At 44.1% G+C, this 24,571-nt stretch overlaps 1 protein-coding gene across 1 annotated transcript in view; it reads right to left on the reverse strand.

Annotated features, from left to right (window-relative positions):
* The window catches only part of KREMEN2 (kringle containing transmembrane protein 2), a 109,187-nt gene extending 96,817 nt beyond the window's left edge, over positions 1 to 12,370 (reverse strand). The window contains exon 1 of the mRNA XM_086931708.1: positions 12,222 to 12,370. Coding sequence (XP_086787834.1) covers positions 12,222 to 12,354 — 133 coding nt within the window. The 5' untranslated portion in view covers positions 12,355 to 12,370. The remainder of the gene's footprint in view (positions 1 to 12,221) is intronic.
* Positions 12,371 to 24,571: the final 12,201 nt, after the last annotated feature.

Raw genomic sequence — 24,571 nt, forward strand, 5'->3', positions numbered from 1 at the left:
CAGGGTTGCACACTTGACAACAACGGTGCGCATGGGAACACCTGCTTCTAACAGTATTCAAGTGTGAAAGAATCATAATGGCTTTGTAGACATTAACGTGATCAGCAGCTTAGCAAACTTGAATAATAAGTGTCTGGTCATTATTTACCTTAATGAGATGTCTCTGTTAAAAAGCTCATCCAACATAGTATTTTAAGTTAACGGCATTACATTTATACATTAGTCAATTATAAATTATGCACAAACAAACCCTAGGGCCAACTCTCTGTAATTTGTAAAAATACACTAAACACATTCCTGAAATGAGCAGAATAGCGTACACCATTAGACCAACGTTTACAATCATACTGCTGGCAGAATGGTTTGATTTACCCAAACATTATACATTCTTTAACAATATATAATGTCTTAGAATTCCACTGAACTTATGAAAATAATATCTTAATTTTAAAAATCTCCAATTCACATAGATATAGTTGTTAGTACTATAAGAGAACTCTTCAATATCACTATGTGCACAGAAATCCACAGGGGAATTATGCATTGTGAGGAGAATCTTTGATGTGTAGGTTTAGCCTAGAAAGTGCATGCGCTGTCTTTTCAAAAACTTTTAGTTTCTAACTGTAGCCTTAGAGGCCACCCATTGCGTGCCATATATTGGCTTATTTGTCACTCTAATTTCTAAGCTTCTTAGCAATCAGCAAAAACCACAGTTGATGGACAGAATGTAGAACAATGTCTTACATTCACCCCAGTACAAAGATCTGGGCCTAAATCCATCGTTTTTTTGCACTCCACACCACCCTAGGTCAGACAATGGCTATATGCAAATCAGGCTTGACCCTGTGCCTCATGGGAACAGTCCAGCCCGAACTACCAAGCCATGTCTTTCCTAGACCGGAATCAAGCATCCAAGGAGCAGTTCGGGCTGGTCTGTTCCCATGAAGCACAGGGTCAAGGCTGATTTGCATATGGCCTTGTCTGAACTGGGGTGGTATAGAGTGCAAAAAAACGATGGATTTAGGCCCAGATCTCTGTACTGCGTTGAATGTATGACATTGTTCTGCATTCTGTCCATCAACTGTGGTTTTTGCATTTGTCACCCCGAGTGGGATGGGTATGCTCAGAGTGACGTGAGTCCCATGCTCTCCACACTACTGGAGTCAAGCTATCCTGGCTGAAGACGGCTGATAGCCAGAAACCGGTCCTAGGATGCTTGAGTCCGGTCCAGGAAAGACATGGCTTGTAGGTTCGGGCTGGTCTGTTCCCACGAGGCACAGGGTCAAGGCTGATTTGCATATGGCCATGTCTGAACGAGGGGTGGTGTGGAGTGCAAAAAAACGATGGATTTAGGCCCAGAACTCTGTACTGGGGTGAATGTATGGCATTGTTCTGAATTCTGTCCATCAACTGTGGTTTTTGCATTTGACACCCCGAGTGGGATGGGTATGCTCAGACGTGAGTCCCATGCTCTCCACACCACTGGAGTCAAGCTATCCTGGCTGAAGACGGCTGATAGCCAGAAACCGGTCCTAGGATGCTTGATTCTGGTCCAGGAAAGACATGGCTTGGCAGTTCGGGCTGGTCTGTTCCCATGATGCACAGGGTCAAGGCTGATTTACATATGGCCATGTCTGAACTGGGGTGGTGTGGAGTGCAAAAAAACGATGGATTTAGGCCCAGATCTCTGTACTGGGGTGAATGTATGACATTGTTCTGCATTCTGTCCATCAACTGTGGTTTTTGTATTTGTCACCCCGAGTGGGATGGGTATGCTCAGACGTGAGTCCCATGCTCTCCACACCACTGGAGTCAAGCTATCCTGGCTGAAGACGGCTAATAGCCAGAAACCGGTCCTAGGATGCTTGATTCCGGTCCAGGAAAGACATGGCTTGTCAGTTCGGGCTGGTCTGTTCCCATGAGGCACAGGGTCAAGGCTGATTTGCATATGGCCATGTCTGAACTGGGGTGGTGTGGAGTGCAAAAAAACGATGGATTTAGGCCCAGATCTCTGTACTGGGGTGAATGTATGACATTGTTCTGCATTCTGTCCATCAACTGTGGTTTTTGCATCTTAGCAATCAGCTGCAGTTGGTTTCCTTTCTCTTCATGTTTTGTCCTATGCCTGGAGTATGGACGCATTACTTGTATGCTTTCACCACTCCTTTTTGTAGGCACTATGGGCCCGATGTAGGTAATCCCAGATTACCGATTCTTAAATACCGAATCATACCGATTCGGTATTTAAGAACTGGCAATCGGGATGTAGGTATATTTACCGAATCGGAATGATTCGGTAATTACTGAATCGGTAAATACCGATTCGGTAATTGCCATTCATTCCTATGGGCCTGGAGGCCCATAGGAATGAATGCCAATTACTGAATCGGTATTTACTGATTCGGTAATTTAAGGAAACATTGAAGGGTGGCAGGGTGTCACTTTGATGCCCTGTTGCACCCCTCAATTATGTATAGGTGCACATGTTGCAGACATACATGCCCTAAGGACATGTATGTCTGCAACATGGCACCGTTTAAAAAGCAAAAAAAATGCTTTTTAGAGGGTTTTCATTATTTACCACCAACTTCTAGTTGGTGGTAAATTATGAATTCTTACACCCCTGTAGCACTGATTTCAGTGCTACCTACATTCCAAAATACAGATTCGGTATTTTTACCGATTCGGTATTTTACAGAATCGGTAAAATTACCGATTCTGTATTTTGAAATGCCCCTACATATCAATATCCAAATACCGGTCGGAAACGGACGAAAATCGGTATTTTCGGCCGTTTCCGACCGGTATTTCGATACCTACATCGGACCCTATTTTTTTGTTTGCCTTTAAACACTTTCACGGGTGAGTCTTTTTGAGCTGTCTACCTTGCGTACTTTCCCCCAATCAATCAGGGGCTTGTAAAGCATGGCTACTCACCCATGAGTGGCACATGGTGATGGGAGGGGGTGTGGGGCTGCTGGTCCCTCTGGGAGTAGGATCATTCGAAGATCCAGGTCTTGAGGTCCTTCTTGAATTGGGTCAGCGATACGGATTGTCTGAGGTGGAGGGGCAGGATGTTCCAGGTCTTGGCTGTGAAGAAAGAGAATGAACTTGCACCAGTTCTGATTTTATGGATCCTGTGGATGGCGGTTAGGGTGAGTTCAGTGGAACGGAGTTGTCCAGTGGGTATGTGGAATGCGAGGCGGTGGTTCCGGTATGCTGGTCCTTCGTCCTTGAGAGCTTTGTAGGCATGTGGGAGGAGCTTAAGGATGATTCTCTTGTTGACTGGAAGCCAGTGGAGTTGTCAGGGGTGTTGCATGAAGTGGCTGTAGCTGGGGATGTCAAGGACCAGTCTGGCTGCGGCGTCTTGGACATTCTGTAGCTTCTTGAGCTGTTTCTTCGGTGATGCCGGATTAGAGTGTGTTGCCATAGTAGAGTCTGCTGGTGATGAGTGCAAGAATAATCGTCTCTCTGGATCCTTTGGAGATCAATTTGAATGTATCTCGAGGTAAGCAGAGCATGTGGAAGCAGGCTGCGGAACCTGCATTGATTTGGCGGTTCATTTTGAGAGAATTGTCAAGTATCATGCCGAGGTTGCGAGCGTTGTCTGTGGGGGTGGGAGGGGGTCCCAGAGTGGCTGGCCACCAAGACTCGCCCAAGACAGAAGGGGAGGGTCCCAGGACGAGTACTTCAGTCTAGACCGAGTTGAGCTTGAGGCAGCTGCCTTTCGCCCAGGTGGCAAACACCTTCATTCTGCTGTGGAAGATGGTTCTGGCGGTTGTGGGTTTGTTGGTGAGGGATAGGATCAGCTGGGTGTCGTTGGCATAGGAGACGATGTTGAGTCAGTGGCTTCTGACGATCGCTGCAAGGGGAGGCATGTAGATGTTGAAGAGGGTGGGACTCACGGAGGTGCCCTGGCGACCCGCAGCTGATCTCTGCATGTTCTGAGAAGAACGGGGTTAGCCAAACTCACTGAATCCAGTGGGTCAGGAAGGAGTGGATCCAGTTCAGTGCCTTTTCAGGGATGCCGGCGTCATTGAGTCTTTTGATTAGAGTGCGGTATGCGACGGTGTTGAAGGCGACCGATAGATCAAGTAAGATGAGGGCTGAGGTCTCATCTCATAATGTGATTGTTTCCAATTTGAAAAATTTGGCAAATCCCATGTAAGAGACACCCTACACAGTTTATGTCCACCACGTGTTTTGAATGACACAGTAATATTTCGATTTTCAATAAGGATACAATACAGGGCCTGTCATACCCCATACTCCACATTTCCCTGAATGTATATTTAAGTTTCAGGTAAATGCTGATCCTTTTCTATTGCCAATGCTCCAAGGTTTTAAGTATGCCATACTGCACAGTCCGCCTACGACATACACATGTGTACAAATGTATGTATACATTTCAGCACATGCCTAGATTGTTGAGGCCTTGTTTGCATGAAGTTGGTGTCAAAGGCTTTTCCTCAAATAGTCTCAGTCTGATATTGAAGTAGTAATGCACAAAGGGCTAAAATAATATGGAACATTTGAATTGGTAGCTCCATAATATAAAGCCATGTTTCACCATCACCCCAGATTCAGGGAAGATGTCCACATACTGCAGACAGAAATAGATAGAAAACGTAATTTTCGACAAGGCAAACATTGTGACAGATGTGTCAGGGCACAGGTTCCACAACTCTGGGATGCTACTGAGACATCACTGAGATCCATGTAAACCTACCTCTTATCCATAAAAGTCTGAAGATAGTTTTTTTTAGGCAAAGCTATTAACAGGTCTACAACACACTTGGCCAGGCATCTGTCCAAAACTTGAAAGACCAATCAACTCTTATCACATAGCTAGATGATTTACAGGGCTGGGCGGTAACGCTCTGGAATTATTGCCCCCCGCCCCCGATGCACTACCCCCTGAACAAGATTGTGGAAGTAGGTAGGGGAGCACACACTGATCAACTGCAAGGGGAACTAAGGTAGGCATCATTCGCTTTGAATGCTGTATGTAATGTATCCTTGATCTGCCTTAGCACTGTGGTGGCGTCTGATGTTTGACAACACGTTAGAAAGGGGGAACGTAACTATAGATTAGAAAAAAGAAAACACTCTTACCCCATTGCTGAGAATCAACTAGTCAGTGTTTTGCAGGTTTACACTCCTATATCATCTAGCTGAATTGACAGAAATAATCTCTGCAAGAGCTACACCATCCACGCTTATCAACACTTGAAGAGGCCGCTTTAAAAAACAGTGGTATCTAGGCAATAAATAAGTAAAATAAAATGATTCTTATTGGAAATTGTGTGGGCACTGGATGAGGAGGTCATGCCAAATGCTCATAGTAAATGTAGTGGCATTGGTTGTTCAGGTGGTAGTAATTAATGCTGACTCTAATTGTATTGGTGGTGTTGGACTTGGTTGGTGATAATCTTGGTAATATTGCTTCTGCAGTAAATGTATAGAGGTAGTAAATGGTGCAATTGGAAATACTGGCGTTTGTGTTGTTGAGGTTGTTGGCTGCGATGGTGATACAGGGATGGCTTTGCTGGTGCTTATGACTTAAGTATTATTAGCATTTTAGCTATTTTGGGCTGTTTTGCTAGGGGTATTGGTTGCACGGCCAATGCTGTTTGTGGATTTGATAGAGGTTTGTTGGTAATGGCTGCAGTGTTGTGGATGGCAGTATTGCCATCTGTGGTGGTATTGGTGGTGGTAGAAATGATGTTGGGGTTGGTAAATGTATCTATGATGTTTTTTAATGCATTGTTCATTAATATATTTCTTGTAGTGATGTAGGCAAAAGTAGTGTTTGTAGTGATGGTGTTGGCAAGACTGGTGGTGATTTTGTTTGTTTGCGACATTGGTGGTGATGTTATTGGTCAGTCCATGTGATGTTTGTATTACAAGTGAAGTTAGTGCTGTTGTTATTGCTGGGGTGGCTGGTGGTGTTACAGGTGGTAGAAGTGTTGGTATTGGCTGTAATATTGGTGGTGATTTCAGTTATAGTGCTGGAACTTGTTGTCCTGATGATAGTGTTGTGGCAGTGTTGACATTCCTGTAGGTTTTAGTGAAAGTATTGATGGCCTTTGCCATGGGGGTGTGAGTGTTGTTGGCACGGTCATTAGAGCTGGTAGCGTTAATGGAGATCTAGGTATGTTGTTTTAGACACTTGTTGTTTGTGGTGTTTGTAACATTGGTAGAGGTGATAGTTTTGCTGAAGTTGTTCTTGGGTAGGATGCTACTATGGTTGTGTTTATGGTGCTAGTGTTGATATTTGTACTATTTGTGTTGGTGATGTGATTGTTGCTATTGAAGATGTTTTTGGTAATTAAATTATTGTAGAATGTGGGAGATACTGTTGGTGTTTTGGGTGTTTGTGATTTTGGTGGTGATAATACTGAATGTACTGTTTGTGTTGGCGACACAAATGTTGGTTGCTGCTGGTAGCTGAAAATCGTGGTGGAAGTACAGTAATATGGGAGTAGTTCCCAACCTTTCACTGGTGAGGACCCCCATTGAGTCACTACTGGAAGCGGGGGACCCCCAAGCAATTTGTATGATCTAAATGTCAAACGTTAAAACTGTAATTCGAAAAAAATAAACACACATGTGTGCACATCAAACAAAGACTAAACTTGATTTACTAAAGAAATTTGTATTTTTATATTAAAAATCTTTGCAAATATTGAAAAATCTTAATGAGAAAGTTGGTGCTGCATCTCGCGACTAACTTTTCATTGTTTGGTTTTATTTTGCTACTCCCGCTCTGACCAAGGCTAGACTGGAAACCTAAAGTTGCTTTGGCAAATGTTGTCAGACTAGTCCCTGTACAGTGCACACCAAGTATAGCGAGTGAACCTGACCACTACAAAGGGGGCTTTAGGGGGCTCTCCCCCCTGGAAAATATGGGGGGAAATGGTGTATTTTACAACACATTTGACATTTAGTGAATTTTATTAGCTTTTAAAGCATAGTAAATAATGACCTTACCATGCATCAGGATACAACAATCTTTTGTCAATCTTCAGTGATTGGTAATCTTCAATGATTCCCTCACTACTACCCTCCAACAGCCCCTCTCATCTCTCCATAGCCCCACTGCCTCTTGTATTTAATTTATTTTATTGCACCTCTCATACCACTGTAGGGTGTCAGAGCACTTTACATCACACACATACAGAGACAATGAATCATAAACGTGTAGATCAGTGAATAGAAAATGTTACACAAGGCAAAGGGGACTACAAGATGTATGATTCGAATGTCATGCAGACTGGGAGGCATTTTTTAAGAGTACTTGGCCTGGAGAAGCACAAACTCAGGATTCAGAACATAACACAGGGGTTAGCGTTGACTTTAATCATAAGGATTTATTTCTACCCTAACAAACCTTTTTAAGAGCATAGGGATAATGAAAAACTGGGACAAAGCATAACTTACTAACTTGCACCATGCAGTTTGCATGCAACTCTTTGGTGGCAGTTCATAGCTCACAATGCTAGATTATGATTGGAACTTGTGAACTGCACAATAACAAAATAATCTGTGGTAAAAGCAGGAACCCACTACGCTATGCACAATACAAAATACTGTTTTAAAAAAAATGTATGGTAGACATTCTTCGCAGCAGGCATATTAACCATCTGCGCTTCCTTAGATAAGTCAGAGTTTCCACTGGACAAACCCCCCATCTTTCTCCAGCAGGTACATTAATCAACAGTTATCTTGACACTTGTATTGCTGCCCAAAAACTGCTGATTATACAAGGAACTTTGCAGTGCTTTTAAAACTGCTGCCTGCGGACCCCCTGGGAATGTGTCACGGACCCCTGTGGGTCCACGGACCCCAGTTTGGGAACCACTGTTAGACTGTATGTGATTTTGATGGTGATGTTGCTGGTAATGAGGGTTTTGCTAGTTCTATTGGTAGTGTTGGGGCAGTATTCCTGGCGGCAAATTTGGTTTTGTTGTTGGTGCTACTGCTGCTGCTAGAGGTGGTGTTACTGGTACACTTAGCATAGCTTGTAGTTTTGTTTTGGTGGTGTTTTTGTGTTGTTAGTTTTTTGGTTGTGGCTTTGGTGGTGTGAGTGGTAGTGTTTTTCTTGGTGTTTTGTCACTGTTGGAGTTACTGTTGCCAATGGTGTTAGTTCTGGTATTGAACTTGTATAGTCCTTGTTGTCTGCAATGTTGCTGTTTACACTGTTGACACTGGATGGGGAGTTACTTGTGCTGTTTGTAGTGATGTGTGGTGTTGGTGGGGAAGTTGACATTGCCATTGATGGTGGGCATTGATGAAGCTGGCAGTGATGTTGGTGGTGCACTAGTTACATTGTTTGGTGTTATTTTTAGTTGTACTGTGATTGATAGTAGTTATTTTGGCGTTGCTGAAGTCAGTGCTGGTGGTGTCAGAGTTTCTGGAGTTTTGTTTGTGTTGGCATTGCTAATGGAGATGGTATAGTTAGTGGTTGAGGTGGGTATTAGTGCTGCTGCTGGCAGTGTTGCTGGCATTGACATTTTTGTGTAGTTATTGCTGATGCTGTTGAAACAGGTGTTGCATGGCTATGAGTGTGGGGTTAGTGAAATTCTTAGTGGTGGTGTTTTCGGATGATGTGATGTTGGCATTGTTGGTGCTGATGGTGTTGATAGGGATGCTGTAAGTGAAGCTGATGTTGGTGGTGATGATAGTGGTATTGGTGGTAATGGTCTTGCTGAAATTGTTGGTGTTAAGGATATTGGTGTTGCTAATAATGTTGGTGGTGTTGTTGGAGTGATTTGTGTTTGTGGTGTGGTGGTGGTGGTGGTGCTGGTATTGGTGGAGATGCGGATTTTGGTGATGTTATTTCAGCATCATTAGTGCTTTTGGTGTTGACCGTGGTATGGGTGGTTTTGCAGTGTTTTACTGATGCTAATGATTATTGTTTGGATGCTGCTAGATTTTCTGTTGGTGTTGTTCGAAATGGTGATGTACTTCATAGTGGCTTCAGTACTTGTGCTAGTTTTGGTGGCGGTGTTGTTGCTGGCTTTGTTTGTGATTTGTCTATTCCAAAGAATGAGTGTGTTGGCTATGTTATGTTATGTCAAGTTATGTTAAATGTACTCATATAGCATGTATTATGCTTAGGGCTCCCTGTTTTATGGTATTTTTTTTTAACATTTCCATCTGTATTTATCAATATTTATTTTTTGGCCATTTTATTGGTATTTATCCAAATTTATTTTATGTTTTGAGACTAAATGGAGTTGGTAAATGGTATACTTCTACATTTATTTAACTGCTAAAGATACACTCATACTTTGATACCATTTGCGTTTTAGCAAATGAAGCATCCAAATATAACAAAACACTACACCGCCAGGTAAATATTAACATTAGGTACAAATATATGTTAACATATACCTGAAGGTAAGGGTATCTAATCCTGTTTTTAAATCCCCATTTTGTCTATTTGCTTAGCAGTTGGTCTGGAATTCACGAAGTACAATAAGGAGAGTAACTTACAAGAAGCACAATTTTCTGTATTTTTCAGCTTTTAAAAATAAAAAACGACAGGAAATAGACTGTTTTTGTCTGTATTTATCGATAAAAACTCAGTAAAACCAGAAAACTGGAAGCCTTAATAATGCTGTTGGTGTGTATTAGCTGTGATATCAGGTCCTTATTTTTAGGATTCCAACGTAACCAGATTTATGACCTGTAGAACTCTGGTTTTACAGGAGTGGTGTTTAGGTGAATTTCGTGATGGAGCTACTGATGCCTATGCTGTTGATACTGTAGAAGATGTTTTGCTGGTCTGTAGTTGATTGTGAAGGTGGGGTGCTTACAGTGAATGCATTTGTAAAGATTTTAATTACGTTTTGCTGATATTGGCTTTATTTTTCCACGGCAGTGCTGGTGTTATTGGCGGTGTTGGTTTTGATTCTAGTGGTATGTTGTTGATTTTTGAGGTGGTGTTTTGAGGTGGTATTATTGCTAATGGGTTGGTAGCTGTAGTGCATGTACGTCACAGAGGAAGCCTCAACGCACTAAGAGACATCTAGTCCGCAACTCGGATGTGTTTAACTGTTGACCAGACCGCTACTAAACAAGCTAAGCATCTATTTTTCTATGAAACGTCCTGTGATATTTAAAAGCAAGGACATGTGATCTAGAAAGTTCTACAGTCTGGTAAAGAGCTCTAACAAATGCTTGCAAGACAAAGCCTTGAATACAGCCTACTCTGGACAAAGCTGAGAGGCCATTCTTTTAAATGGTCTGGCACTACGAAGTGGCTTCTTGTCAGGATCCAGTGCTATACAAATTAAAAAAGTAAATAAATATAAGTAAAATAAATAGTGTAGGAATTGGGAGATAAACTTAGAAACGAGCTCAGGGAGAATCTCTGAAATTCCAAATGCTGCCTGAGCAGTGAACTCAGGACTAAGGTTAGATAGCCCATTTATCTCTTCTGCTGATCATCAGAAACAGATCCTTAGGTTGGGAGCAATGCCTGATCTTTAGTAAAATTACTGAGGCACATGGAGAGGCCCACAGGTTTTGTAAAGGGTAGCAGTTACATATATTCTTTAGAGACCACAGATTGTGTGACAGGTCAGAGGACCACACGTTATGGTACCGTTCAGACTTACATATATTCTAAAATAGATCAAAGGTCAGAAATTCTTGGAGAAATCTGATCACACAGAGTACACTGATTAAGAAACCAATTACGAAATCACAGTCCCCAACCCAGGTCCATATTATCTCAGAACTCTGTGGCCACACATTCGGTAAAAGGTTAGGAGGGACTGATTCTGCTTTAGGGGGCAGTACACAGGTCATGGCACAATTTATGGTATGCACATATCCCAGGCAGGCAGTGGCCACACATGTTGTCACTTTTTCTAGAACAAGCTGAGAGTCCAAAGATTATGGGACAGACTAGGAGGCATCAATTTTGAGACACATTGGTGGCCTAGATTATAGGTCTTTTCTATCTACGCACCAAGAATTTGGAGCAACCTCCCCACGCTGCCTCAATTCATTGTGCTTAGTTAATAGAGTTGAAAAGTCACATCTTTAAATAATACTGCTTCACATTGCATTAATCGTTTACAGCTTAGTTTCCTCTCCAATTACTCACTGACTTTAAGCTTATCTTTGACCATGTACAGCGATCTGATGCCTTTTGGCTATGTTCACACTGCAGTAATAATATATACATACATACATACATGGTGCAAGTCAACCAGCCATTGACTTTCGTACAGGGTGAGCTCCAATGATATAAAGGATACCCTTGGCGTATCAGACAGTTCGCCCCTCTCTCGGGTCTGTTCACCTGTGAAGTTCGACCGGTCTGCCTGCAAAAGTGCATGTAGGAGTGAAAAAGCAGGGAAGACATGAAAGCTTCCCTTGGACCATCCTTGAGGGTACCATAGATGAAAAGTGGGACTGGATTGCCCTGCTTCCTAACAGAAAAGAAATAAGCTTGTTCAAGGCGTGCTGTAATCAGGGGATTCCCAGAAGTGCTTGGTGACCCTATGTGGCAAATGAAGCAGCAGTCGGTGCAGGTAAGCGCGGTGGGACAGATCGAGCAATGACAGACACACTGTAGTCCATAAGGCAAGCAGATATGGATAGTGTGTGGTAGAAGCAGACAGGGCCGTAGCTTGGTCAGTATGACTGTGGTGTGGGGGGGGGGGGGGGGGGGGGGGTGAGCTTCGTATTTTCTGTCAATCACACCAGCATATCATGTTAACTTTAGGAGAAGCACGGCATGAGGGGACTTAAGGGCAAAATGAAAGGAATGCGGATTGTGATAGTACTTAAAACACAGTATTTTGTAAAATACTCATGGTTTAAGACCTTCAAAACAGAAATGTGTGTGTGTGTTTTTGTCTGCGCGAGTATATAAAAACCCCAGGTAAAATGCGACGCGGTCACGCACACCATGCCATACCTGATGAAAGCTCCTGTACCCAAACTATTCGCTAAATATTACATGTATGATAGGGGGGGCACACATCTGAAGCTGCGCCCCTGGAAGCAGAGGTGGTGGCACTGAAGAGATGCTGAAGCCAGCGCGTGTTGACGATATCAGCAGCTGGAGTGGCATCTCTCTACCCCTTCCCTCTCCCAGACGCCCGGCCTCGCGCCCCCGCCCTCCCTCCCCCCGCGCAGTTCAAAGGCTGCAGAGGCGGCTGAGGTGAGTGAGGGAGGCTGGAGATGAGAGGACTCACCTGGTCTTTGAAGAGCGGAGGCTGCCGGCGGCCGCAGGTGTGCCACCAGGAGCAGCAGCAGGCAGCCGAGCCGGGGGCGGGCCGGCGGGGGAAGCCAGCAGCGGCCCAGACGCAGCAGCAGCTGCAGCAGCATCGCGCGGAGCGTCCGGGCCCTCGAGCGCCCGTCCTGCCTACCGCGCGCCTGGAGGTGCAGCTTGCTTTGCGCCCCGGGCCAACTTCGATAGACTCCTGTCAGTCCGGAGGGTTAGCACGCTCTCTGCAGTCTCGCCCAGTGCGCACACCTCCTCGAGGTAATAAAACGCTCACTCGCGCGGAGGCTTTCCAGTCAGTAGTGTACGCGACTTCAAACGATAGCGCAGGTCCTCCGCTCTCATTTGTAGAAACAGCCTTTGGAGTTTGATGCCATCCTGTTCTCGTAGGCTCTGTTCTTTCGTGCTCCGAGAAAAAGTCCTGTGGCTTCTGGTGGCTCGTGAGCGTCAGTAGTGCCTCTGTTGTCTCCTCAGGTTCTCCGTGCTTCAGTGTCACGGTACCTCTTGTAAACGCAGTCTGTTCTGGTGTCCAGTGGTGTAGTGCCCACTGCTCCTTTGTCTGTAGTGTCTGCAGGAGCCCTGTGCAGTGCTCTTGTCTGGAAGCCCGTGTGTCGTGTGCTTCCTCTCTGTACCCTCCTCAGACCGGCTGTGCTTATACTCTCTGTAGGAGGGTCTGCCTGGGGCTCGGGGTGTACCTCCCCTCCCCCTCCCCTGCCTGCTCCTCTCTCCCTCCTCGTTCTACCCTCTAGGAGACTCAGCGGGAGGCGGTGCCTCCTCACTCTCTCCTGCTTTCACTGACTGCCAGTCTCTCCGCTGAGTACCTCAGCTCTCATTCGTAGGGTGACAGCAACGCACTTTTTAGAACAGTCCCACTTCTCATGAGCCTCGGTCGCTTCAAAGAGTTTAATACGCCTCACACCTCAGAGTGAAGTCCCGTACCAAAAAAATTGTCATGCCAAGCTTACTCTATTCTCTCACCGAGGAGACCAGTCTCACTTGTTGGGAGCGAGTCTCGCAGTAGAGCACAGACGCATTATTGACCAATAACAAGGGACATAATAATCTTTATTATTATCTCACACAATGGAATATGGCTCTATACAGTGAAGCACAGTCTCACTCCAGGCTAGTCTCAACGGCCCATTGATGTTTAACAAGTCTCGCACCTTTATGCTGGCACGATTAGTTTTGTCCCATACCCTTCGAACCCCAACCCCCTATACTAATGGACCTTGAGATATGCTGCTCCCCTAATTTTCATTCTTGTCGCTCCCTTCGCCCATGTCTCTCCTCTCTCCATCTGCATTTGACCCGGCTTTCCCAATTTTTTCTCCCCTCTGTCCTTTTTCTCCCTCTGTCACCTCCCTGCAACCAGTGCTTCTTCTCGCCCCTTGCCTTTCTTTCTCTGACTGTCTCTACATTTGTTTCTACTACTCCGTCTCTCCTCTCTCTTCCCATTCTCACCCCTCTCCACCCACCGTTCTCCAGAGATCATCTTTTACAATGCTTAATTTGTAAACAACATAAGTGCCAGGGCTCTCGTCTGGAGGGCACTGCAGCTTGCACCAAACATTGCCCCTGCCATGTTGCCAATGATAGTAACAACACAACTACTAACCATCACATTCCTACAAGTGTGACAATTCAAACTATTTCAGGCTCCCAAAGCGATAATGGCTGGGGGGCAGGTAATAGTAATTTTTAATGTACATGAGTTAATAGTTAATTGTTGTTGTGGTCATCTCTAAATTAGCCAGACAGCACCACCTTGTGGCAGACGGTCACAAGTGCAGGTATTGACAATTAAGTACCACTGCTAAGTATCGGAAACCACTGGTGCAAATTAAGCACTGTCCTTTTACCCAGTCCCCCCTATTGTACTGTGTAGCATTGTGTTGTAGCATTGCAGCTCTTGTTGCTATGTTACGTTATGTTATGCAGATTTGCATAATGCACTATCACCCAGGAGGGTATCCTGGCGCTGAGCAAGTGTGAGCTTAATCAAACCTAGGGCCTACTGAAAAAAAAAACAGGTCTTCAGCTTCTTGCAGAATGTGTAGTGGCAGGTCGTTCCAGGTTTTCGGAGCAGTGTAGGAAAAGGCTCCACCGAGTCAAATCACTTTTCAATTGTGCAGTGCGGACTTCCCCCAGACATAGAACATGTACAGCATGGGCACCGGGAATGCACACTTCCCCCAGACACAGAACATGTAAAGCACGAGCACCAGCAGTGCCAACTTCCCCAGACACAGAACATGTACAGCACAGGCAGTGAACACTCCCCTCAGACACATAACATGCACAGCACGAGCACTAGCAGTGCCAACTTCCCCAAATACAGAACATGTGCTTTAACTCCAAGCAATGGTGAAATCGTTTTTTGTGGACATTCATAGCTGACACACGTTTTTTCTGACAAATTAGCCAATCTGCTTTTTCAAGGCAAACACACAAATCATTGCTGCAATCAGTGTAGACTAGTCCAAGATGGAATATCATACTTCTTACCTCGGCCCCGTAGCATCAGCAGACAGCACTATACTAATGCTGTTTACCTGACACAAAACACAATGCTGGTTTTCCCTGACACACAGGTATTTTTCTTTTTGATGTGTTAAGTTTGAGATAGTTCTTTAGCATCCAAAGTTCCATGGTCATTACACATTCACTAAGTCTGCAGGTCATGACTTGAAAAGAGTATTCCAGGTTTATAATAATTTGGGTGAGGTTGAAGGAGACCACAAAATCTGGAAGAGGGGCTTGGTAGACATTGAAAAGTAGGGGTGACATTTTTCAGCCCCGAGGGACGCCAGGTGTATTGTGAGGTGTTACAGGGAGCTAGTGAGGCAATTCGGATTCTCAACTTTAGGTTGGATTTTATCCTTTTCAGGACAGAGCCCTGTATACCTGTGTTGTAAAGTCATTGTGAAAGTGGTATGTGGTCAGCTGTGTCAGTAGTGGTGTCTGTTGATTTCGGAAGTTGCCCAGAGGAGAATTAACGCTGACTGTTATTCTTCCAGCTCTGAAACTGTACTGTCTATCAAACAGTAGTTTAAGTGTTGCGTTTTAAGGCTGAGATGTGTAGGAAATCTGCCTTTCCAAAATGTTTGCATAGGAAGAAACCACTTGATATTGGCCTTTAGTTTGACGAGGCAGCCATGTCAAACCCTGTTTCTTTTGCATTGTATTGAGAATTCGCATGGGAATTTACCAGATGATATTGAGTAATTGATGATGTGTCTCGTGGTATTGCCCCAGCAGACATTAGAAGAAGGGGTTTGAAGATGCTCATGCAGCAGTGATTAGTTAGTTTATGCCTTTGTTTACATCCTTGGTTTCTTTTTTCAGTCAAAAAGTTAAATGAAGTTTTGAGATCTGGTTAGCCACGTTTAGAATGGAAGGCGGTGCCTTGATTGTTGTTAGTCCCCTTTAAGCGAATATAAGATTAATGGTCAGTTGCTTTTAAATGAAGTGTTCCTGTAAGGTATGCAGAGTTCTTGCGAGTGGTTTTTTTCTGTGTTGATGGGATGGCTTGGTTATGGAATTCATTGACTGTTTTGAAGAGCTTTTTCTTTTGGCATGTGGCATAACTGATGTGTTGTGTGTAGTTTGATCTATTGGGCTTTGTGATGGAGGTTCTTTAGATTTGGTACTCCTTTGGAGTCACTTTTGTTGTTTAGGTTTTTTTCCTGTTTATTTTTTTCATGGGATGTGGTTTCTGTCTTTTAAAGTTTTACCCGGAGTTGAACAATCCATCTTTTCTGCTGTGAATTTGTATCCTTGTTGATTGCAGTGAAATCATCAAAACGAAAATCCTAGCTAGACGCTGGTGGGACTGACTTAATGATAGTTCCCTGCCAGCCAGAAAGGAATAGTGAATTTTTCTTGTAGTAAGATTAGGTCGAAATTCTTCCAGGGTCTAATAGTAATAGTTGCATTGAATTCTGAGGGAGCTTGCATTGCCAAAGGGTGGTTGAGCATCTAGTAGATGATTTGCCAAGCCACCACTCTAAAACACTCACTGTCTCTCCTCTACTGTACAATTCTACCTCACAGTCCCCAAAAACCCTCCCTCTCAGGCTCTATTTTGCCTGGCCCACTCTCACCTCCCTCTCTCCTCAAACTGTTCACCCTTGTTTCCTCACTGTCTCTCCAGCCTCTACTCTTCTTTCTCATTCACGACTCCAAGACTCTGACCATGGAAAGAAGTGTGTAAACCACAAAGATGGGGGACACTCAGTGTTTTGTAAAATACCCCTCACACACCAACAGGCCCCTTGGTGTCATGCTTCATCATCGGGGTCTTCGCACCCCACTAGAGGGATGCGGCGTGCTGCGACCAGCGACTACGCGGGAGCTCTGTCAGGGTAGACTATGTGTGGTGTGTGTAAGGTGCAAGTGAATCGGTATTTGAAAATGTGAGTGGTGGGGTATAGTGAGGGTTAAAAAGTACCTGGCTCGTAGGTTATAAGAAGAAAACTTTATTCAAAACCTCGGGCTGGTACTAGTAAAAGAAGTGCAATTTGAGGTTAGTTGTCGTCATTATGGACATTACCTCTGGTGTGCGTCGACATGTTTCGGAACTGGTGTTCCTTCTTCAGGACGGGGGCACAACTTCCCCACCTTACTCACGTATTTTTATAGAATTTTTTTTTTTCTTGGGTGTAGAAGTAAAAATAAAAATGTGACATTATTTACAGTGAAGTACTAAGGCTATGGTGTGCCTACAGCGGTATTGGTCTATGCAGTTGCATGACCTACAAAAGAAAAGAAAATGGATAAATTTGGTTGCCACAATGGGCTGGCTCAAACAGGTGCAGTCACCTGGGGCCCCAAATGGTATGTAATCCTGTAAAGGAAAAAAGACAGACACAACACACAACATAGATAACACACATAAGTTTGAAGTGGTTCTGTGAACATACTCATTATTTTGTATTTTCTTGCTTCATGAGCATTTCCAGAACGTCAGGGTTGGTTGATAGATTCGTAATCTATGTGGATAAAGAAGTAATTTCAGTATCCTATTACTCACAGTTTGGGTCGAGAATGGTGATCTTTGATTGTTTTGCCTACTCAATACTCACAGAATCGGCCAGAGATTACCTCCTTGTACCTCCCAACGCTGCTTCGCTGATAGTGACTAGTGACCAGAGCCCTGTCTTATATAGGTCTTGAGGTGCTGATTGGTTGCTCTCTAATACGCTAATTGTCGGATGTAAGGCGTTACCCATATAAGGGAAATCCGATGGTGCGCCTATCGGAATAGTGGCCTCGTTCCCAAAGTGCCGGGTGTATACTATGCGCATGTGTCATGGACTAGTTACGCTTCGCGCATGCGCAATAATACGCTAATTGTCCAATGTAAGGCGTTATCCATATAAGGGACAACCGATGATGCGCCTATCGGAATAATGGCCTCGTTTCCAAAAAGCCGGGTGCATACTGTGCGCATGCATCATAAACTAGCGTGTGACAGTTACGCTACGCGCATGCGCAATCAACATCTGCGGGTCTCTAGTGGCTGCGTAGGCGCATGCGCGTACTTGAAACCCCGTGATGTTACTTATGCGCATACGGGGAATTCGTTCTAACTATCCGTGGGTAATGCTTATTTATTTATTTATTTATATTCTTATAACGCGCCTGAATCAGCCCCGAAGGGATATCTCCGCGCGTGGCTCCTGAATAAGAGAGATAAATCATATTTGGGGGATGACAGAGAAAGGGTCAGGTTAACCAGATATGAATAGGAAAGTTTTTAGTTGCTTCCTAAAGGAAAGAAGATTGGAGATTTGTCTCAGCTGCGGTGGTAGAGAGTTCCACAGCAAGGGGCCTTTTAGGGAGGGTGCTCGGCCACCCTGCCTTGCTCTGGTAACTTTCGGTATGTGTAGCAGCATAGTGTTGCTAGATCGCAGAGCACGTCCGGGGCAGTAGAGGAAAAAAATATCTTTTAGATATTTTTAGATATTTTTAGATATTTTTAGATATTAGCTTACGGAGGAGTACATTATATTCCGATTCTGTGTTTAGTTTAAATTTATTCTCGAAGGTTATAAATGCCTAATGGCATAAAGTGTCAATGTTAGCACCAGTATTCTGTTCTAGTGGTGCTGCTCAGACTCAATATAGTGATGACTGAGTAATGTGAAATATGGGGAATATTGAAAAATGAAATGGTAATTCTGTTAGGGGCAGTTTTTTAGGGTGTTGTTAGGAGGTATCTCGAATGGTCATTAGTGGGACATGTCTGTGAGTACTGTTAGTGACAAACAAGTATAGTGTCCGAATCCAATTGGTCCACAGTATCACAGTTAATTGATACTTGACAATTGGCCCATGGAACGTCATCATTGAGGCCATCGGTGTGGGTACTCAGACGGAAAACCCATCGTTGTTCCCTTTGCAACAGACCAGTTTCAGATGGTAAACGTTCAATTATAGTCCATCTCAAATCATTGACACAATGTTGGTTTTCCAAGAAATGTGACGCCATTTTTGTGGTTGTTTTTTTACAGCGTATGTTGCTCTTGTGTTCACCCATTCTCACTTTCACAGGTCTGGTGGTCTGGTGGTCTGTTGTTCACAGTCGTGATGCAACATGGTATTGGTAGTATAACTGAAGGCTTTTAGAGTACGAAATGGTTCAGGTGCAAATGATGAGTGTAATGGGGAGAGCACGTGGGGGAGGAGGGGCGCTAGTAGCTTTAGTTAAAAGTGAGGAGGTTCCGCTGGTGACTAGCATTTTTTCAGCACAGGAAGAAGGATGTTTGAGAGCAGGTACGTGGCAGGGGGAAGTCGATGGCAAGCGTTTGGTTCACTGGCCTATTACGTAAAGATTTAGTAAGCTTGTATAGTAGAGTTTTATGTACCAGCTAAGGATGACCAGTTTAAAAACGTTTGGGGTGGGAAGAGCGAGGGAGAAGCTTTCAGTCAGCAATGTGAAAAAATGTGATAAGAAACGTGAGCTGAAGGGCAGGATGTTGATTAATCACCTCGGGGGTGAAAGGGGCTCATAGCGCAGGGTGAGTTTTTATTTAGCATTAACACACGAGTATTGTAGCGATTTGTATCAGGATTGTCTATAAAGTACAATGCCATGTAAACCAGCAGAGCATAACTGTTGACAAGAGGACATATGATAAAATGTCCGGACAGCACGCAGCGCGTTTTGCAGTTCATGATAGCTAATGTTATTATTTTTTGCGCCAGGTATTTTACAAGAGGAAATAATGTATATTTATTGGTGTGCATTGTATTCATTGGTGTTCAATTGTTTTCACAGTTACCCCTGACGAAGGGCCCCCGGAGGCCCGAAATGCATTGGGTTATGTTAATAAACTGCTTTTGGATGAAATGAGCATTTCTGCGTATTCTTGAACGAAGAGGCACGGATGGCCCATCTCGAATATGAGAAACTTTGAAAATTGACTTCGCACTTGCATGTGGTTTAAATTACGAGTACAAAAGCGAGAAGAGGATGAAATAAGGATTACTAAGTGTTAAACGGATGACATTGATTGATATTTACTGCAAAAGCAGACAGCAGCAACTGTGCCATGGTCAGGGGCACTTCTATAAGTGTCCCATTATTGTGTCTAATTAATCCACGCGCCATTGGAGCTGGACGCGGAACCATTGAGCACGCTAGACTTAGGTTACAAAGATGTGTGAAATTTGATGGAACTGAGGTGTGCAACCCACCCCCACTACGTGACACGCTAGTTTATGACGCATGCGCACAGTATGCACCCGGCTTTTTGGAAACGAGGCCATTATTCCGATAGGCGCATCATCGGATGTCCCTTATATGGATAACGCCTTACATCGGACAATTAGCGTATTATTGCGCATGCGCGAACCGTAACTAGTCCATGAGACATGCGCATAGTATACACCCGGCACTTTGGGAACGAGGCCACTATTCCGATAGGCGCACCATCGGATTTCCCTTATATGGGTAACGCCTTACATCCGACAATTAGCGTATTAGAGAGCAACCAATCAGCACCTCAAGACCTATATAAGACAGGGCTCTGGTCGCTAGTCACTATCAGCCGAGCAGCGCTGGGGGGTACAAGGAGGTAATCTCTGGCCGATTCTGTGAGTATTGAGTAGGCAAAACAATCAAAGATCACCATGCTCGACCCAAACTGTGAGTAATAGGATACTGAAATTACTTCTTTATCCACATAGATTACGAATCTATCAACCAACCCTGACGTTCTGGAAATGCTCATGAAGCAAGAAAATACAAAATAATGAGTATGTTCACAGAACCACTTCAAACTTATGTGTGTTATCTATGTTGTGTGTTGTGTCTGTCTTTTTTCCTTTACAGGATTACATACCATTTGGGGCCCCAGGTGACTGCACCTGTTTGAGCCAGCCCATTGTGGCAACCAAATTTATCCATTTTCTTTTCTTTTGTAGGTCATGCAACTGCATAGACCAATACCGCTGTAGGCACACCATAGCCTTAGTATTTCACTGTAAATAATTTCACTTTTTTTATTTTTACTTATACACCCAAGAAAAAAATGTTTTCTATAAAAATATGTGAGTAAGGTGGGGAAGTTGTGCCCCCGTCCGGAAGAAGGAACACCAGTTCCGAAACATGTCGACGCACACCAGAGGTAATGTCTATAATGACGACAACTAACCTCACATTGCACTTCTTTTACTAGTACCAGCCCGAGGTTTTGAATAAAGTTTTCTTCTTATAACCTACGAGCCAGGTACTTTTTAACCCTCACTACACCCCACCACTCACATTTTCAAATACCCCTTCACTTGCACCTTACACACACCACACATAGTCTACCCTGACAGTGCTCCCGCGTAGTCGCTGGTCGCAGCACGCCGCATCCCTCTAGTGGGGTGCGAAGACCCCGATGGTGAAGTATGACACCAAGGGGCCTGTTGGTGTGTGAGGGGTATTTTACAAAACACTGAGTGTTCCCCATCTTTGTGGTTTACACTCCTCCTATTTTCCTTGAGTAGGATTCTTGTTGTTTAATTAACAGTGGCCGTGGAGTGAGAATCCTATCTCCATACTCTACCTCCCCCCTGTTGTTAATATTCATGGAAAGAAGTGACCTCAGACTCATCACCAGGTCTTAAACTCAAGTGTCCCACTGCCATCTGGGGGAGGGGATGTGGATGGGAAATAGCAAAGAAATCGAACTGCACATGCACTGCATTCTCACTTAGTGAAGTGATGAAGGCGACCAACACTCACCAGTGACCACTCAGGACAAGAGTGAAGAGACAGGCACTGCAATGCGCTTCCAGAAAAATACAGTAATTTTATATCAATTTGATGCACGCATTGCTCCAGCCAGGAATGAGGTGCACTGGCATTGCTGTGCATGGGTCTAAGTACCAGCTGATCAAGGGGTGCTGTAGGGGAGGAATGTGCAACAGCAACAATCAAACATTCACCCACCCACCAGTCAAGAGATCTGGGCTAAATCCATCATTCTTTTGCTCACTACGCCACCCCAGTTTGGACCCAGCCATATGTAAATCAGTCTTAACCCTACTCCTCATGGGAACACTCCACCCAAACTGCCAGGCCAGGTCCTCACTGGAAAGGAAACAAGCATCCTGGGACCGGTGTCAGGTTTTCCCCCCTCATCAGCGATGCTAGCTTGATTCCAGTGGCACAGCAAGCAGGGACCCACGTCTGGGTATACCCATGCCACATAGGGAGAAAAGTGACACAGCAACAAATGATGGACGGAATGCTGAGTAAATCAAACAGTCACCCCAAGTCATCTTGTTGTGTTTGCTGTAGGGGTGGAATGACAGTCCTAGTATAGGCAGGCCCACTGGAATTATGTGATTATATGGCTGCAGCACTTTTCGCATAATCATGGATTTGCCACCTAATCCATCATCTACTGCATAAACTGCAGATTTTCACAAAAAATGTTTCTAGCTCAAAGGCATCAAAAGTTATTAAAACCGGGGCGACATGTGTCTGTGCGCAGTAGAAGGCCCCTAAGGGGTAACTGATCATCTTTCAGTTGCTCATTACTCTATTTGGTTGTTAAATTGATACTTATGAGGTGAAATATTTGCCTAGACAATATTATCATGTGATAAAAATGCAAAATAATTAATTAATACTATTTAAAAATATGACACGCTATGCCACATAATTTTCCTTTTCTTGCCGCATAATCTAGTAAACCCTGCTGCATGATTTGGTGCTTCCCTGCCGCATAATTCCAGTAGCCCAGTGTATAGGGACATGTGATGAGTGAGGTGCATTTGCCGGACTGGGAATAGAATCCGGCCCTGGCAAACTGCTCAGCTGCCTCCACCTGGGCTGAGGGGGAGAGCAGCCGGGTAGTTTGCGCGGGCCATTTTCGACCGATTTTATTACCGGGGGCCGATATTGCCGAGCCCCCGGTAACAAAAACGCCCCGCCCAAAATCGTCCCCCACCCTAGCTGCCTACCGGGGAAACACCCGGTGCCCGCTATGGCCAGTCCGGCCCTGGTTGTGTGTTTGGGTTCCAGCGCTAGAATAACCACAGCGGCAGTAAGCGAGGATTGACAGCCATTGGCAGAGGTGTTTGTTGACCCTTGGGAGGTTTTTTGTCTTCAGATCCAATTGGCTGTAGGAAGCCCAGTAAATCTTTAAAGCATAGCCCTAGGATTCTAAATACCAGTGCGATCATTTAACATGCCGGAAAAAATCTGGCCTACTATATTCAGACTTTGACTTTTATGAAAATACGTGGAAATGAGCTACACTACCGCATGTTTTCCCACGTAATTGAGTTTGCATTTCATCTCCCTTATGCTAGTGTAGACCCTTCAGGGTTACTCCATGATCTGATGCTGAGATACGGTAGGATCGAAATCTGCGGAAAAACAAAAATGACCAGAAACTGGGTAACTTGTAATTTTTAAAACCTTAATACACTTCACCATGGAAGCATAAATGGGGGTGTTGGTCTGCCACATCTGTGAAGGACTCCATCGTTTCCTTGTATCTCCATTGGTAGATGCGGCCGAGCACCAAGGGCGTAGTGAACCAGCCACTATACCAGATTAAGCGGGGTTGCTACTGCAGCAGATTGCATTCTTTAATGGCTGTTTTTAATATTTAACTTTGGCTCTCAGGTCGTCGCATGTCAAAAGTTAAAACTAATACTTTCCGCAAGAATAAACTGTGATAACAATGATGTGACATATGGGAGGCCTCTCTTCACATTCTGCAGGGTGGGCCCATCATTTTGTCTTAATGGGGTAATGGCAACCAAGGGTTGTGGTGAATTAGCAAAGCAATGCGGGACGCTTCCAAATCAAAGTCATCACTATTCATGAGGGTCTTATCACAGTTATTACTTAAAAAAATTATCTTTATTGCACACTGAGATCAGCAGAAGAGTTGAGATGTTGATATCTTTTTGTGAACCAGATTTGCACTACCTCTACCAAGATGTATTTTTCTTTTTTAGGCCAAAGAGCATTATCCAAAAATGTATATGTCACTTAAAGGTGGAGAACCCACATTTTCCCTGCATATGGTGTTAAGGAAAATTGCAAGCAACCAAATTAAACATGTTCCTGACCTCAGCAGCACCTGATGTGTCAATGAGCATACGGGCTCATGGAATGAGGTGTGCAACAGTCTTCAGGGCTGCATTGAGGCCTTAGTGTTTCTCATAAAAAGGGAGATATCTGGCCATTGCTTTGGACCTTGTACTAATGGGCTCTCTCACTAAATATTGAGGGCTCAACAACTCCAAGTTAACCATCCTGCACCCTTAACATTGTGCTTTCCTGGACACTATCAGAGAAAGTCTTTGACGTGACTGGTCAGTGGAACCAATATTTGTCTTATAGATACATACTTTGTCAATCTGGGAGTAAGATAACAGCTGAAAAAACAATCTCCGCAAGCCCTTGCATTCTCTCTGCTGCACAGACGTCAACTTGATGAAGGACTGAACTACTCCACTAAGTTGTTTTTCTTCTCCTTAAAGGGTACATGAGTTAGGCTTGCCATCCTTGTGTTTGCATCAGGACACAAGGAGCACAACCATATCAACCCAGTGGTCTTAAAACTTCGGCGTATTCACAGGGAACACCCAATTTAGTACCCAGGGGTCTTATGTCAAACAAGTGATTGACTTGACAGATCTTTTTCCGGCCCAAAATGGGTGAATATGGGCCGATCTAATTGCCTTCACAAGCTTTGAATTTTGTTGGGCCATTTTATTCATTTAAGTTGAAGTTTTATACATTTGTTTGCTCATCATTTTGATCTATTAAATGTTGTAGAATGGGGCAAACATATTCTT

The sequence above is a fragment of the Lissotriton vulgaris genome, chromosome 7 (assembly GCF_964263255.1).
Source record: "Lissotriton vulgaris chromosome 7, aLisVul1.2, whole genome shotgun sequence".
NCBI classification, from domain to species: domain Eukaryota; kingdom Metazoa; phylum Chordata; class Amphibia; order Caudata; family Salamandridae; genus Lissotriton; species Lissotriton vulgaris.